The sequence below is a fragment of the Triturus cristatus genome, chromosome 2_2, assembly GCF_964204655.1.
Source record: "Triturus cristatus chromosome 2_2, aTriCri1.1, whole genome shotgun sequence".
Lineage (NCBI taxonomy): Eukaryota > Metazoa > Chordata > Amphibia > Caudata > Salamandridae > Triturus > Triturus cristatus.
Window position 1 is genome coordinate 207,131,803 of NC_140582.1, and position 17,058 is coordinate 207,148,860.

At 44.7% G+C, this 17,058-nt stretch overlaps 1 protein-coding gene across 7 annotated transcripts in view; it reads left to right on the plus strand.

Annotated features, from left to right (window-relative positions):
* Positions 1-17,058, plus strand: part of LIN54 (lin-54 DREAM MuvB core complex component) — a 497,293-nt gene that overhangs the window by 325,063 nt on the left and 155,172 nt on the right. For all 7 annotated transcript variants that reach the window (XM_085641194.1, XM_085641196.1, XM_085641198.1 and 4 more), the window contains one exon: positions 6,914-7,111. In XM_085641194.1, coding sequence (XP_085497320.1) covers positions 6,914-7,111 — 198 coding nt within the window. The remainder of the gene's footprint in view (positions 1-6,913; positions 7,112-17,058) is intronic.

Below are 17,058 nucleotides of genomic sequence, written 5' to 3' on the forward strand. Positions count from 1 at the left end.
CTGGGAGAAAGGTGTCTTGTGGCCGTCATGAACTGTAGGTTCCGATGGTCCGTGTACACCGATACCACATGTCTTGCCCCCATCAACCAATGCCTCCATTCGGTGAAGGCGTCCTTGATTGCGAGAAGCTCCTTCTCCGCAATATGGTAGTTGCGTTCGGCGTCGTTGAGTTTGCGGGACATGTACGCAACGGGATGAAGCACCCCTGTGTCGTGGTTGCGTTGGGACAAGATAGCCCCCAGCGCCACATCCGATGCGTCCGCTTCCACCACGTAGGGGAGATCCGGATCGGGGTGAGCCAACACCGGCGCCTTACCAAAGGCGCTTTTCAGGGCCTCAAAGGCTTTGTTCGCTTCAGGGGACCAGACAAACTCCTTGGACTTCCTCAGTAGCTGTGTGATTGGGGCCACCACTCCTGAAAATCCATCTATGAACCGCCTGTAAAAGTTGGCGAAGCCAATGAAACTTTGGACGTCCTTCACGCTTTGGGGCACCGGCCATTCTTTCACCGCCTTGATCTTTCGTTCTGCCATCTCCTGTCCCTCTGGACTCAGCATCACTCCGAGGAATTCCACGGATGTGACGTGGAAGTCACACTTGCTGAGTTTACAAAACAGCATGTTTTCCCTCAGCTTTTGGAGCACAGCTTTGACGTGGTGTACGTGCTCCTCCACACTGGACGAATAGATGAGGATGTCGTCGATATATACGACCACGTAGATATCCAACTCCTCTCTGAATACCTCATTCAAAAAGTACTGAAAGGCTGCCGGGGCGTTGCACAGACCGAACGGCATGACGAGGTACTCAAAAAGGCCGAACCTGGTCTTAAAGGCGGTCTTCCACTCGTCTCCGTCCCTCATGCGCACCAGATGGTATGCCCCTTTCAAATCCAACTTGGTGTAGATACGAGCTTTCTTGACCTGTTCCAGAAGTACACTGATGAGAGGCAAGGGGTACCGATTTTTTATGGTTATCGCATTCAATGCCCTAAAGTCCACACAGGCTCTCAGCTCCCCATTAGCCTTCGGGATGAAGAAGAGTGGCGAGGCGGCCGGAGACTTGGACGGGCGGATGAATCCTAGCTTGAGGAGTTTATCCAGGTACCCCCGGAGATGCACGTTTTCAGGCTCCGTCAGGGCATACAGCCTGCCGCTGGGAACGCTGGCCCCTGGCACCAGGTCGATCTGGCAGTCAAACTGTCTATGTGGTGGTAGCACTTCCGCCTTCACCTCATCAAATACATCCTCCAAACTGTGATAAGCCTGGGGGAGAGCCACATCTTTTTCTGCCGCTGTAGCCACCGTCTGACTCCCGCTCTCATCTGCGTCAAGGGATTCCGTTCTTATTCCACAATGCAGGATGCAATACGGTGACGTCATTTCGATGCGATGTGTTGGCCAATCCACAAAGGGGTTGTGTTTCTGTAGCCACGGCAATCCCAATATGACGCCATATTGGGGCGCTCGGATGATGTTAAAATCGATTTGTTCCAAATGGTTCCACCCATATCTCATCGGAAGGACCCCCGTGTGCTGCCCGATGGGCCCCGTCACCAATCGCCTTCCGTCTACAGCATAGACGTCTTCGGGTACAGCTTTGGGAAGAAGCACTAGCCCTAGCCTGCATGCCTCGTTGTGGTCCATAAACATGCCAGTGGCCCCTGAATCCACCATGGCCACAACGGGTATCCACTGGTCATGCACTCCCACGTGCACCGTGATAAACAGGTGTCGTTGTCCCTTAGTGACCGAGTTGGAAAGTGAAGGGATGGATGAGTGACTCCGAGATGCCCCTTCTCTGGTCTTGGAGTCCTCTAGTTTTCCGCCGGTATGTCCACCACGGCTGTTACCGACCGGTTGGCCCGATAACGTGACGTCTTCGGTTTGGCAGGGCATTCACGTACGTAGTGGCCTTTTTTGCCACAATATAGGCACAATCCTTGTTTACGGCGTGACTCTTTCTCCGTGGCTGTGAGGCTCGCTCGTATTGCGCCGATGTCCATGGGTTCTCCCTTGGATGCGGTGGAAGTTTCAGGACTTCCCACCGTCACATAGGATGGAAGGGATTTTCCTTTTCTCCCATGATCCCCCTTTCTTTCACTTAGCCTATGTTCCAGCCGTAATACCAGGTTGATAAGGCCCTCACATGTCTTGGGTTGAGGGTCAATATGAGCCACGGCGTCCTTGAGCTCATCGCACAGCCCTTGATGGAAGAGCGCCGTCTGTTTAGCAACAGGCCACTTGGTTTCCGCAACCAGCCTTCGGAACGCGTTGAGATACTGCACCAGGTCGTTGGATCCCTGTCTCAACTCAAGCATTTCACGGTCCGCCGTGTACGAGTCAGCCCTTCTGTCGAATACCTTCAGGAATTCCTCGCGAAAAGCACCCCAATCACATAAGAGGGGGTCGTCCCTGCTCACCAGAGGTACGGCCCATTGTGCCGCGTTTTCCGCCAAATAGGATATAAGGAAAGCCACACGAGCCTGACTCGTGGGGAACGCCTTTGGTTTGCACGATAAATGTAGCGCCACTTGTGTGAGGAATACCTGCACTGTGTTAGGATCCCCACTGTACCTCTCTGGTGTCGCCAAGGGGATGGCTACCGGCATTTCCACTACTACCGCAGGGGTCTGATTCGTGAGGGAGGTGCTGGGCGTGAGCGGGTCCAATTGGATAGCATCCAGTCTGGCTTTTACATCGGCTGTTTCTTGCCTAGAGGCAGCCACTTCAACTTGCATGGCCGCTAAAGCAGCCAGCACATCATCAAGTGTTGCCATGTCTGTTATCGACCGGGAGACAGTTAGTGTTATTAAGGTCGGATATTTTGTAACGCCCTGAACGTCTCAGGATCGTTTAACAGACACGACAATGAGGACGCAACCACTAGTGAAGGGTTAGTTGTTTTACTGAAGGCAAATATAATACAAAGAATAAACAAAAGTTATAGTCACTGGAATCCTCCAGGCTAAGTACGTTACCAGCCCACAGCACGGATGGTCCTAACCGTCCTCTGCATATACGCCGGTCCCGGCGTATGCCAACAGAGGGCAGAAATGAAATGGCCGACAATGCCAATCGGTAGGCTGTGAGGGGCACGAAGAGTGTTGGGGAGAATCGAGGAGTCAGGGAAACACCCAGCCGGGGTCTCTACCTGAAGGGAGCAGCCGCTCAACCTCTTCCTCAGACTGCACCGGGACGCGGAGTCACCTCCTGGTGATGCGTCACCGATACCCCAATCACAAGCAAGAAGACTGAACCGAGAGCAGCCGCTCGATCGATCCTGTGGACTTCCGAGTCTGTAACGCGGCAAACACCTCCTGGTGTGCGTTACAGCTGGCAGTCCCTGTGTCTCTGGTCGGGCTGGGAGTTACGACTCCAACCAGCAAAAGCGCCACTGCGCTTGGACTCAGCCGAGTCAAAAAGCGAAGCTCAATGGTTGACCGGTAGAGCTTCCGGGTCCTTCACAGGTGACGATGGGGCAAGACACGGCCCAGGGAGTAACGACTCGACCTACCTCCGTTCTTGCCTTACTGGAGCACCACTCCGGAACACTGCTCTTCACGAAGCAGGTACGTCGGTGTGAACACAATATCCGACAGCGTTGTACCTCCCGGTTCCTCCCTTTATAGAGAGTGTTTTCCTTGAGTTATGTAACAGCTCTCCTGTTTACATAAGGGCGTGTTTCCTTGAGTTATGTAACAGCTCTCCTGTTTACATAAGGGCGTGTTTCCCTTGAGTTATGTAACAGCTCTCCTGTTTACATAAGGGCGTGTTTTCCTTGAGTTATGTAACAGCTCTCCTGTTTACATAAGGGCGTGTTTCCCTTGAGTTATGTAACAGCTCTCCTGTTTACATAAGGGCGTGTTTCCCTTGAATGACAGGAATTCTTGACAATAGGTATAACAAGCGCGGGAGTACTACCATTTTAATAATGGCTATCTGGCCGGCTATGGAAAGGGGTAGTTTAATCCAGCGCTCAACCTGCGACGTGAGATGGTCAATGGCTGGTCTGTAGTTGATTCGGATTACTTCGTCCGCATTGCAATGTAAATAAATTCCAAGGGCCGCTCTGAATATAAGAGCTTAGCAACAGCAGCTGACATCCACCCAGAGCTTCTTGTGGTGAGTAGCTGCCGGACACTGAGCAGAGCGACAGAAGCCCCCCACTGGGCAGCTCGCACCCCCGCAAAAACAGGCTTGCCCCTGGCCATAGAATCTTCTTCAGAGAAGGACAGGCAGTGAGCGACGACATCGTGCCCCGAGTGTGAAGAGGGGGTCACAGTACTTGCAGTGTATTCGTCTCGTGGCTCGGGGTGGCAAGTTAAATAAATGCACCTAAACAGCTAGTTAAATTAGGTGAGAGCTTAATAATAATCTGGGCCAAGCCAATGTGTGCATTAATAGCCGCAAGCGAATAGCTTAAAGAAAGCCAGTGGTTGTAAGGGGTGGTCCCAGAGCACACTTTTTAATATTGTTAGCATCAGGGCACTTTGACAAATTTGCTGTTCAAACCCAGACCTGAAAATTAGGCATGGACTTCCGGTACAGATGAGCTGACTCTCTGCTTGAATACATGTGTGAGGGGAGAGGAGTTGGCCTAGCGGCCAGGGCAGTCGACCTCGAATCTGGGGAACTGGGCTCGAGTCTCGGCATTGACGCTGAACATCCTGTGATTAAGGTCAAATCACTTAATCTCCCCGTGCCTAACAAAAAATGAATGTGTCCTCATGTAACGCAACTAGTGCTATGTAAAGCACTCTGATACCCGATTCGGGTCAAGTTTGCGCTATATAAAACTCCGTAAAATAAAATGTAAAATAATTAAAAATGTGTGCATTCCATGATTTTAAATGTTGTTTAAGCTAGACATTCTCATTGTTTGATAGTTGGCATCGTGACCCCTGTGGGCTGGGGACCCGTAGAAGTCCTCAAATCCTACTCAGGGTGTCTGCGACAGCTCTAAAAATTAAATAATACTAACAGATAATTAAAGTGTATATAAATAATGAAACAAAATGTGAATTGAAAAATGTAAAACCTTCTGTTAATGTGAAGAAATTGGCGGCTAAATATTGAATTCGTGTCCTCAGGTTGATTTGTGGGAGCAGTGCAAGTGCATCAGACAGAATATAATATGCCCAATACATAACCGCAGTTTAATTTAGAAATGCTCCAACCTTCTCATTTAAAATGTTGAATTAAAAAAAATATATATTTGTTTGCAAATTGAGTACAATATTTAACCTTAGTGTATTTGTTTGATGAATGCTTGTATCTGCATTTGTTTGCAGTTCAAATCATCGAAAATGCTTAGGCCAGGGTCCCTAGTTTCCAATAATGACTCAGTGGAGGTCCGTGGATTCCAGTAATGATGCATCGGGAGTCCCCGGGTTTCAGTAATGATTAAGTGGGGTCCACAGAAGTCGTAAGGCAAAGAAACATTGGAAGATTGTCAGGAACACTGTGCTGCAGAAAATATGACACGGACTGGGGGTGGCTCGACCCCAATAGTGAAAAATAGATGATAAACTACATCACAATCTCCACCTCTTCAGTAGCTAGTGTATTCAGTTGTGATCTGCCAGCTTCCTGATGTGCTTTGTCAATAATAAATAACTTTGATGGTAAGCTTGCACCTGTCTGATTACGAAGGCAGTTTCTTAACCTATTTAGCTGTCTCCGTGGGTCAGACTGTGGCAGCTGGGATTTTAATCTTTAGGTGTAGAACTTGTACCTTCTTAACTAAAGATTCAATTGATCACCAAGTCTACTAGTCTGGTAACACCATGCGGTCATTCGCTTTGACGTTACAATCTACTTCCATACAAAACTGCAAAATTAATGAGGATATTCTGTATAGAAATTAAGCGCAAACTGAATAGTCTTCAGACATAGTCCAGGTCAGACTCCTGAGACTGGTTTTGGTTGTTTATAGCCCAGAGATCTTTGTCTCGTAGCTCACGTCGGTCTTGAGTATTAGTTTTGCTGACACTGACTCTGTGTAACACAAAGTTTAAAGCATTTTATTAAAGTCTTGCATGATTTTTATTGTTTAATGTAGTGGGGGCTCTCTTTCTGTTAAAGTTTCCGAACATGACACAAAGATATACAGAACCTTTCTTCGTAGGTTTATAAATACTGTGTTTATTACTTTCACCATTAATATATTTTAAGTTGTCTATTTTGATTTGCAGGGTTCTTTATTTTCATGTAGTTTAGTACTCAGAAAAAATTGTAATAATTTAAGGTCCTATTTCTTGCGGTTCTTCATTAACTTTTGGTTGTGATTCAAAGTTTCCATGCTTTGGTAGTGTTTGAATTGGACAGTAAGTAAAGGTGATCTTAACACTGATCATTCATAGTGTGCTCTTTCAGATACAAGAGAATCTATTCCCTATCATGCTGTGTATTTACCCAGCTTTTGTATTTTAGATCTGACTTTAAGGTCTTTAGTAACTGTTGACCCAAATACTGGGCATCATCTAGTATCGAACCCAGTGTAGCATTTATGATTTCAACATTTTATATATATGATATAATGTGTGTACAATAGACATGAATAGGGGCTGTTTACATTTTCTGAAATCCTAACATGGCGTTACCCCCTGGACTGTCTACTAGTACATGTCAGACTCTTCCTGATTATCCAGATTTTCCAAGTGTGCACTCTGTATTGAAAACTTGTATTTTTAATGAAAATTGATGAATCTAGTTTCTCATCTTAAACAGAGTAATAAGGTGCTTGTGACTAGTTTGTTTTCTACCATAGACTACAAATTTAAAGGAATAAATGTAGTCAAGACAAGAAACGCATGTTTTGAGTTCTCCGTTTCTGTTAACCAAGTAATTGAAGGGCAAGCAGAGCGTTTTATAGAATTAATTTAAATGCCTAGAATCATTTTGTCTTGTAGGTGGCTCCCAAACCCATCAGTACAACTCCACAGGTTGTTACTACAAGCCAACCACAACAGCGACTTATTATGCCAGCCACACAACTACCACCAATTCAACCCAACCTCACCAACCTTCCTCCGGGCACTGTGTTGGCACCTGCACCTGGATCCGGAAATGTTGGTTATGCTGTTCTTCCTGCCCAGTATGTCACCCAGGTAAGGATGTTTTTTGTCATCTTTGGATCCAGTGTCCGAATATGCACAGTGTTCCTCCATGAATTTAGAGCTCATTCGTGAAAAACTAGGTCATACTGTGCTGTGTCCGCATCAAAGAGGCATAGTGATGTGAATCACACAGTTGTTCAAACTATTCAAGTTTTAATATCGATACTATTATGGCCCAAACCCAAGATTTAGGTACCATTCATGTTTAAGTAGTTTCATTGAAGACCCTCTTCAAAGGTGAGTGATGCAAATGGATACACTCCTGTACAAGTGTTGAGACCTGAAGTGGAAATTAAATTCAAACCTGGAATAAATTCTCAGATTTGTTCTTTTTAGATAATTTATTCCTCCAACAGTTTCACATTTGCATCAGAAATAAAACGCAGTTAATATGAGGGCTGGGGTTGCCCTAAAAAATGGGAGAAAGTGTCACACCATTGGGAAGCCTATAGAGGTTTGTAAAGCTGAGGGAGGGTGGGTGGGTAGTGGGCCTAACGCCAGGTGGTGCAAGGGCTTTTACATGAGTGCGGTTAGAGATGTAAGATCCGTAGGCTAATGCACCAACTGTTTGAGTAACGGAAACCGTATGTTGTGATGTCCTTATCATCCATTTTCCATGATCGCTGTACTGTATACGTTTTATACTCAAAAGATTTGTAAAAAAAAAAAGAAATCAAGCACAGTTCATCTTAAGATAAGCATTCATTCATTTAAATATTTTATCATCCTTTCTCTCAATTGGGTTGTCTAAGTCTTGCAGGAAATGGACACTAAACTCATCTGGATTGCTTGTAAATTTCACTTTAGTCCCTGAATTGACTTGTTTTTCCTTGTGAGAAAACAACTCTATTTTCTTCCCATTCATATTTGTCTCTACTTGTTCTTTTTATCACACATCTATTGTGTCCTCATTAAACCTCCCAGCTTAACATCTTTTCTCAGGTTCTGGCAGTTAAGGTCTTGTTTTCATAGCCTCTTCTTCTTGACCCCTTAAGAAGATCCTCATACTCTAAAAGTGCCCTAGATGACTGCACAAGAAGTGATCCCAATGTTGAAAAAAATATTTGCCATCACCTGGTTGAAATTCTGCTTCTGCCACTGTTACCTGTTTGTCGATCGACTGTCCTTGTCTGAATTATTAACTTCCTTAGTGAAAAATTCCAAGCACATTTATAAAGGTGAATTGTCAGCCATCAAGAAAGATAACATGCTGCTATTATGTGACCTAGAAGTGAAGAGTGAGGTAGAAAATAACCGGTCCCTGAGGACTGTTTAGCTTTACAGGTGCAGTGTGTAAAATCTTAAATCCCTTCATTTGTTTCTCTTCAGATATAATGTGAATGAAAAGATATCTAACACATTTTGAACAGCTGCTCTTGTATTAATGTTCCTAATAACTATATATTAAGTAATTGAAAAAATATTGGGCCAAAATAGGGTATTATGATGTGCACCTACCAAATAAAGAACTTGGAACATAGCCAGGTATGTCATCATATCCTAGAGTGAGTAGGTCACCCTCTCACAGGAACCACAAATTAAAATGAGATCAGCCATTAGCGTTAATTTCTAGGAATACAGTCTTCAATCGGCCAGCCTCTTCTATATAACTGTCCACCTCATAATAATCAGGATCCCCAAATTTTTGAGTTGGACTAATTATATCACCCAACTAAGGGGCAGAGTATGATCTCTCTAGGAAAGCTCTCCTTACAACTTGGAACCGGAGGGCTTTCCTAGCGAATTGTGCTCCGCGAGTCCGAGCGACCGATTCCGAAGCACCCGTATGGTGTTGGACTGGATTCGCTCGGACTCCCATTGAACTTTATGGGAGCCTGTATACTGAACGCTTACACAGGCTTCCCTAGCAAAAAGGGGTGGGTGGGGAGAAGCGTACCCCCTGTGGCGGGCACACCATGGTGCCCGCCACACCATGCATGGAAGGGGGGGCCCATGGGTACCCCAACGGGACCGATTCGAAGGACCCCGGGTGAAGGTGGGCCTGCTACGGCCCCCCGAAGTCCGATTCCCACAGCCGTTTTGTCTCACTAGGACAGAGTCAATACGGCTGTCTGAGTCGTGCATCGGACTAGCTCGTTCGGAAGCCGGCTCCATTTCACGGCACGATTCGGGTGCGAACAAGTCAGACTGACAGGATTGGGTTCGGAAACGATTCAGTCGATGCGGACTAGATTTTCGCATCGTACTTGGTCGTTTGGAACAGGGGAAGATTTGCTCGGGAACATGGGCCTTGAATTGGATTTGCTCGTTCCAGACCCTGTCTGTAGGCCTTCCTAGCGAGATAGTACTCGGCCCCTAAGTGTACATTTTCTGTACTTCAAGAAGGCTCGGTTCCTTTCAAGAATAAGATATCTTTATTTTTGATTCCGGTGCTGGGAAATACTAATATTATTTTTACAAATGCCTGCATGGCATTTGTATTCCAACAAAAACTACTTTATACTACACCATTTTTCAGTATTGCTATCAAAAATAGATGGGTAATTGTTCGGGCATGATAAAATAAACCTGTAAGATGCATACATCTCTATAAATTATTAAGATGCAGAGTTGCATTACTGACAATAGCTTGCCCTTTTACACCCAAGATCCACAAAAAAAGAAAACATGAAAAAGCCTACAGCTCTACAAATCTGGTATGGATTTACTTCCTAACTACCGTTCAACCTCTGTCTCTCCGCACCCAATTATGTGATAGCACTACCCTTGAATGGCATCACTGGGGTATCTGTTAGAGCACAAATTCTGTCTCTCAATGTTGGGGCCAAGAATCGCACAACGTTCTTTTTTCTTTGATCCTCTTTGTATTCCCCCACTGTTTTGAGGAAATGGTCTGCAACCTACACATTCTGTTCGATAGGCGTCTTATTTCTGATCTTTAATCCTATGGGGACATGAAAATTTATCACAGCACTTTTCATCTCTTTGGGTTTGCCATTTGATATTTGTAACCTTGCAAATATTCAGTAGTTTTCGAGTATCTATATTAATGACCTTCACTTAGAGTCTAACAGCAAAATGATCTGTTTTTTAGTAAGTCTGCAAAGTCACCAAAATCTTTCTGGGTTTTGATCCAACTTGACTTAAAAGTATCACAAAGCATCTGTTTGCATATCTTACGAGGGTCTGCTTCTAAATAGCCATGTTCTAATGAATCCTTCAACACTGAAATCAAAGTTAGGTTCATATCCACGTCTCTTCTGTTTCTGATGTGGGTTCACATCATGTCAGTACCCTACATACATTTTTACACACATTCATATTGATAGTCATTTCAGCCCCTTCAGGATCTCCTTTTGTGAGAAAGTGCCATCTTTCTTGCATGGTATGACCCCACTTTTTGCTGAATGTACTTTGACTGAGTGTGCCCTGGACTCCTGCCAATCAGGTGCCCAGGGCCTATGTTGCCTCCCTAAAAACCTCAAACCCAAAATTGGCAAACCCTGGCCACATGTCAGCCTCTGGTAAATGGTACCCTAGGTACCCAGGGCCTTGTGACCAGGGAAGGCTTCTAAGGGCTGCAGCACTCATTGTGCCACCCTTAGAGGCCCTGTACCCTAACACACACACACACACACACACTGCCCTTGCAGGCTGAGTGTCTGGGTACAAGACCAAACAGAGAGTCGACATGGCACCCATCCCCGTGTGCCATACCCACCACCTACACTGCCCAGGCATACATCAGCCACCCCTCTAGCTGGGTGCTCTATGCCAGTGGTGTGGGCACAGGAGCATGAGCCCTGTGCCCCTACAGTACCTAGGTCCATTCCTGGGCACTGTGTGCAGTGCTGCCATTTAAGAGTACATGGTGCTGGGAGCTCGTCAAACACGAACTCCACAGCACCATAATGGCAACACTGAAGACTGAGAAGTTTGGTATCAAACTTCTCAGCACATTAAACCTGCACTGATGCCAGTGTGGGATTTAATGTCCAAAGCACCACAGAGGACATCTTAGAGATGCCCCCTGAAACCTAACATACAATCCACGTCTGGTCTGGGAGGCTGCCTAGGCTGCCACACAGCTGACATGTTGCTGGACCCCTGGGTAGGAGTGCCCCCGCTCTCCTGGGCCTGCAACAATGCACATCCTGGGCGAGGTGCTAGGTCTTCTCCCCCAGGATGGACAGGGGGAAGCTTCAAAGGCATGCCGCCTCAGTGAGCTTCCCCAGGCCACTTGCTGTACCCAGCAAACTGGCCCCATCCGGTTCTAACCCCCACTCTGGCGGGAAAGACCGGCCGGAAACCCCAAATAAGGACAGGGGATGTGCCAGCCTTCAACCCCACCCCTCAGGTGGGGGAGGAGAGGTGAAGCACATCTCCGGCCACTCGCCATCTTGAAGATGGGAGGCCCTGCCCAATCAGTACTAGGCTACTGCCCCCCTCCCACAGGAGAGTGGCAGGATAGGGGGTGTACCCCTTTACCTACCTGTAACGCCCCTAAATATAGTATTTAGGGGCACCCTGAACCTTCCCTCCTCAGATTCCAGATTCCGAAAAACAAAGAAGAGCAAGAAGAAAGAAGACCTGCCGTGCAGCTGCTAAGAAGAGGAAGACACCAACTGCTTTGGCCCCAGCCCTACCGGCCTGTCGACCCTCGAACCTGCTCCTCCTACATCCCGGCACCTCTTGTGGCCAGCAACCTCACAAACCCCGGAGGACCTGGCTACCTTTTGATTCTGAGCACCTGGGACTCCCATGAGCAGTGGCTCTGCTCAAAACCAGCTTCTAACCCCTGGCATCAGCCCGGAACCGCGAACCCTGCACACTCTGCACCCGCCAAGCGTGGTCTGTGCCGGAGTGAAAAATGACGCAGAGGACGTCCCCCCGGCGACTGTGACCCCCAATCCGGCACCCAAGGACTCACCTCGACGCTCCTGACGACGCCTGCAGCCTCAGAACCTGGTACCCCCCCAACCGCGATCAACAGAGGGTAAGATTTCCCGACACCAATAGGCACCCCTGCGGCCCCCTGTGCCCAACTCCTGGATACCTATCTATCCTCCAACTACCCAACTTACCTCTCAAAGTGGTGGTGGCACCTGAAGAATCTCCGTCCCTGAGCTTGCAGCCTTTGTTCATCTTGGAGCTTTCCCATTGAAATCCATTGAGCGCCCGAAGGCTTAAAAGCACCCTGCACCCAGCTGCCCGAGTGGCCCTGGCAGTGAAACTTTTACTCCTACTTACTTCTCCATCTGCCCTGAGCAAGTGACCAGGAGCCCAGCTCCCACAGCCATGTGGCCTGCTAGTCAGCAGCCACCAACCAAGGCCCCCCTGCCTCCCATAGGATACCATTGGGCCTAACTCGCTCTGCACCCGGCTGCCCCTGTGCCGCTGAGGGTGTAACAACTTTACTTACCTGACCCTGGGAGACCCCTGAGTCTGTGCCCAGAACCTTAAGTCTGCCAGTCGAGTACTTACCCAAAAGCCGATAACTCACTTTTCTTCCATTAGATAACATTGACTGGTTTTCTCTGAAATTTCTTGTAAGTGTGGAGTTTCTAAAACTTAAAATATTCACCTAAAATCAACCGAGTAACGAAAACGAAAATACTCACCTGCTATTAGGAGAGATCCCAGTGCTGGATCTTGGTGCCCAGCACTGACCCTGAAAAGTACACACAACCGTTCTTACCATTAACCCAATTTTCTTCCATAGGAAATCATTGACTGTTTTTCTGTGAAATTTCTTCTAAGTGTCGATTTTTGCAAACTACAAATATTCTTTAAAACTCGTACCAACTGTGAAAACTTAATTACTTACCTGTTTTAGATAGAGGTCCCAGTACTGAGTATGTGCCCAGTACTGGATTACAAAAGTAACGAGAACATACTATACCTGCAACTTGAATTTTCTCCCATAGGGAACCATTGACTGTTTTCTATGAAATTTCTTCTCTGTGTCAACTTTTAAAATAGCAAAATATTGCCTAAAAATCACAACAGTAACTAAGTCGACTTTAATCACTTGTTTCTAAGAACTGTCCCAGGACTGACTCTAGGATCCAGTCCTGGAGTTAGGAAAGTAATCCTGAAAGTAATCTATTGCAAATAACTTAAAACTTCCATTGAGCTCAATGCATTATTGTGTTTGAAATTGTGTTGCCTATTGCAACAACCTGTAACTACTTCCTTCAAAAGTCTATTGCATATTGCAAAAGTATTTACCTAAAGCATCTCATTCTGAGAAAGTATATTTTAATACCTATTGTTGGTTGTAAAATAAAACAAACATATGTTTTTATATAAACCATTGGCCTAGAGTTCAGTTATTGCATGTATGAGACAATTTGCTGACTGAGTGTGTACAACAAATGCTTTACACTGTCCTCTGATACTGCCTTACTGCCCGACCAAGCTACCACTTTAGAGAGTAAGGTTATATCTAACTTTAGCCTCTGCCAAACCTCTCGGGACTGTGGACTCTGTACACACTGTACCTATTTTGGAACAGTATATACAGAGCCACTTTCTCACACCTTTCTCTTGCAGTTTCTTTCACAATCAATTTTCCAGTAGCTTGGCTTGTCAAGATGCTAATTTTCTCACAATTCTGTTGATTGAATTGACCCTTTATTCTATAAGTCCAATGTCGGTTATCTATTTTATGATATTTCTGATGGACACGAGTAGTCATTAAATTCTCACTTGTACGAGATTAAATTGTTTGACAGTTCATAGCTGCTCTTTGTATTAAATTAGATATTAGTGTTTTTTGTGTAGGGAGGCATTCATTCATATTTTATTATTTTATAATTCTAAAAAGCATTCTAATTTTTAGCAAATGTTTTAATGTCTGATTTGTCAACAGACGCATGGTTTCGGACATAAAATAAGGTACTGCAAAAACAACAAACTGCGTCAAACAAGTCCTTTGACAGTGAGTGGGTTGACTTTGTGACTTCCAGGGATCTCAAGTGCAGCCTATTTGTGGGATCCCAATACACATTTTGAACCGGTCTAATTTGTGAAATATTTCTTTTTAAAGAAAACGTGCCTGCAAAAGTTGACATTTTCTGTGTTTTAAAACCAAGCCACACAATTATTTGATGACACCAAATAGACTACTAGAAGCACTATATACTCTGTAAGTACCTTAAAAAAAAGCAAGAAATGGTGGTTCGAAATATTGACCTTCACATATCAGCATTTTGACACTACCCATTTAAGGGTTTTAGAAACTGCATTGTTCCAGGATTCACATTGTTGTCAGACAGGAACTCATTTCCCCTCTGTGAGCTAGGATCCATTAGCTCTGTCTGCTTTAGGCTAGTTTTTCAGCAGAGAAATCATTGTTCTTGGAATTGTCTTATGTTTTATGATTTATGGCATCAGCCAATCATTCCTGTGCAGTTAGGAGTTAATTTTGTTTCTAAAATAAGGGCAGTATGTTTTTTTAGCTGCCTCTTTCTAATATGTGTCCTTCCCTTTCTGGAAAGAACACTTGGATGCCCAAATATCTAGTTTGTGTGGTCTGCCTTCCAGATCCTCACTTAACTTGAGTGTAATATATATGTGAGGCTTAAACACAAATACTTTGTTTACCTTTGGGTAAACCTGGACACTTCGGGGGAGAAAAAGGAACAGATTTCTTTCAAGTGCCTGTTGGGTAAGTGAAAGAAAAATTAACCACCATCATTCCTGTCCCCGAAAAAAAATATACAATGTTAAATCATTTGGATTCATGTGCCTTTTTTTGCTGACTTGTCCAACAGTAAAAGCTACTTCACTGAGAATGGTAATTCGAAATCGGACTTCTAACACATCAAGCTAATAATTGGGGAGAGGAAAAGAGAATGCCTGTCTCATGTCCAGTAGAGAAGGGGTAGCCTCCTGCAGAAGATTGTCAGTCGTTAATAATTCATGAAGATGACCCATGGCTTTTTTTTTTTAACAGCCAAAACCTTTACTCTATATTGCACTATAATCATTGCTTACAGCAGTGCCTAATCCACATAGGTGTCCTAGAGCAGTCCTTACACCAGAAAGAAAGACTTGGCAAGAAGAGAGTTCTAGATTGGTGCAGATATCTCATGAGATCGAATTTGAGGGGAAAAAAACAGTGTGACACTCCGAGTACATACACTATCGACTGTGGAGCATACACTCTTCAAGTTCGTCCTTTTGAGAATTTCCCCAGCAAATATTCCACAAACTCACCAACAAAGTAGTTGGTAAGTTGAATATAGGTACTTCAATTCTGATAAGGAAGGCATTGGTCATACTTGAGACTTAAAGTGAAAGCCTCATGTACCAGATTTTCTGAAACCATAAAGGGATTTTTTTCTGACAAGGTCCTCAATAATTGAAAGCAATAAGACGGGAAATGGAAAACTCTGAACCAAGATCCCTTGTTTTTGGGTGGAAAATATTCCTGCGTACTCATTAAGAGTTTCGTCCTTTCACAAAAGTTTCAAGGTGTCTTTATCATGCTTGACATAAAAGAATATACAGCTGGCTCCTTTGAGCAAGAAAGGTTCTAAAGGGTGGAAAAACACTGAGTGGCGAGTTGAACTGTCCTCCTTAGCTACAATGACTGTGTTTGGATTAAATACTGCAATTTGTGCGGATGTTAGAGAAGCCTTTGTAAGAAGTGGAAGTATTCAGCAGAGCTTTCGTGTGACTACTGCCACTGGAGGACTTGTGATCTGCATTGCTATATCTTAAATCATTTACCACTAGTGCTTCCGCAAAAAGTAATCCGAACCTTACCGTTTCTGACTGTTCGCTCCATTGGTCCCTTGCTGATGGAGAATCCCTTAAGAAATTTGTCTACAAGAAAGGAAAATACCTTTGTCTACAAGAAAGGAAGGGCGTTTCCTATAATGCAGCTCAAATTACTAGTGGCAGAAGTAATGACACTACCAAAATCTGCCACTGTAACTGGTCTTCAGCTTGAGACAGAAATGGACTAACAGGACCAGAGGAAAACCTTTACCATAAATTGTTTTGTGAAAGCTCCCAGCAAGCACCAGACAGTGACTAAGCCTGCCCTTGCTACTCAGTGCCACAATGTGAGGATCATTATCAGCAACCGTCCGCACAGTATAGTTATACTTTGCTAAAGCAAAACAAGTACTTTCCAAAACACCACAGTTACATGGGAATTTATTTATGTTTTTTGTTTGTCAGAAAGCAAAGTCGAAATAGTTTGTCCATAATTGATCCAAAGACTGCAAAAATTGGTTAAAATAGGAAAAGTCCAGATTTACTCACAATTATATCCGTAAGATTGACTGTGCACCATAAGCTTATACACAGCCGCCTTTTAGGTGTTTATTTTCTCAAACAAAGGAGGGATGTGTTCTTTAAGATTTGCAGTCAACATTACCTTTACAGGTTTCTTTAATTCAGCTTTAAAACTCTCCACGTGCTATTTTGGCTTAATGACATTAGTGGTAGATTTCCAACCAAACTATGGGAAATTGTTATACTCATGTTTGGACTACTGGCTAATAAAGTGAGTTCAGTCAAAACATGGCACAAGATTTGCATAAAACATAGAATGTTATATTCTAATTTTGCCAAACCGGACTGATTCGTAATCGATCAGGTACCACCAATGCTGAACTTGTGAGTAGTTCTGGAGACACAGGTAGCACAGCTAAATAATTCGGGGGACTTGTACTTGAAACATCCTGTACTGCAGCTGGCTGTTCCAATTGAAGGTGGAGGAGAAAATACATTTCGAGCGGCTAGTCTTTCAGACAGTCCTTTCTCCACAGTTGATCATGACTGATCCTTTGATTGTGGCTCTCACATGGGTGATGTGACTGTGCAAGGCAAATGGTAGTCACATGTTATTGGTAACAGCTGTATGATATAAATGTAATGTGGCTGAGAGCCCTGACGTTTTTAATGGCCACCATAATATTTATCTTTATTGAGATTCAAAGGAACAATGTCTCTATGAT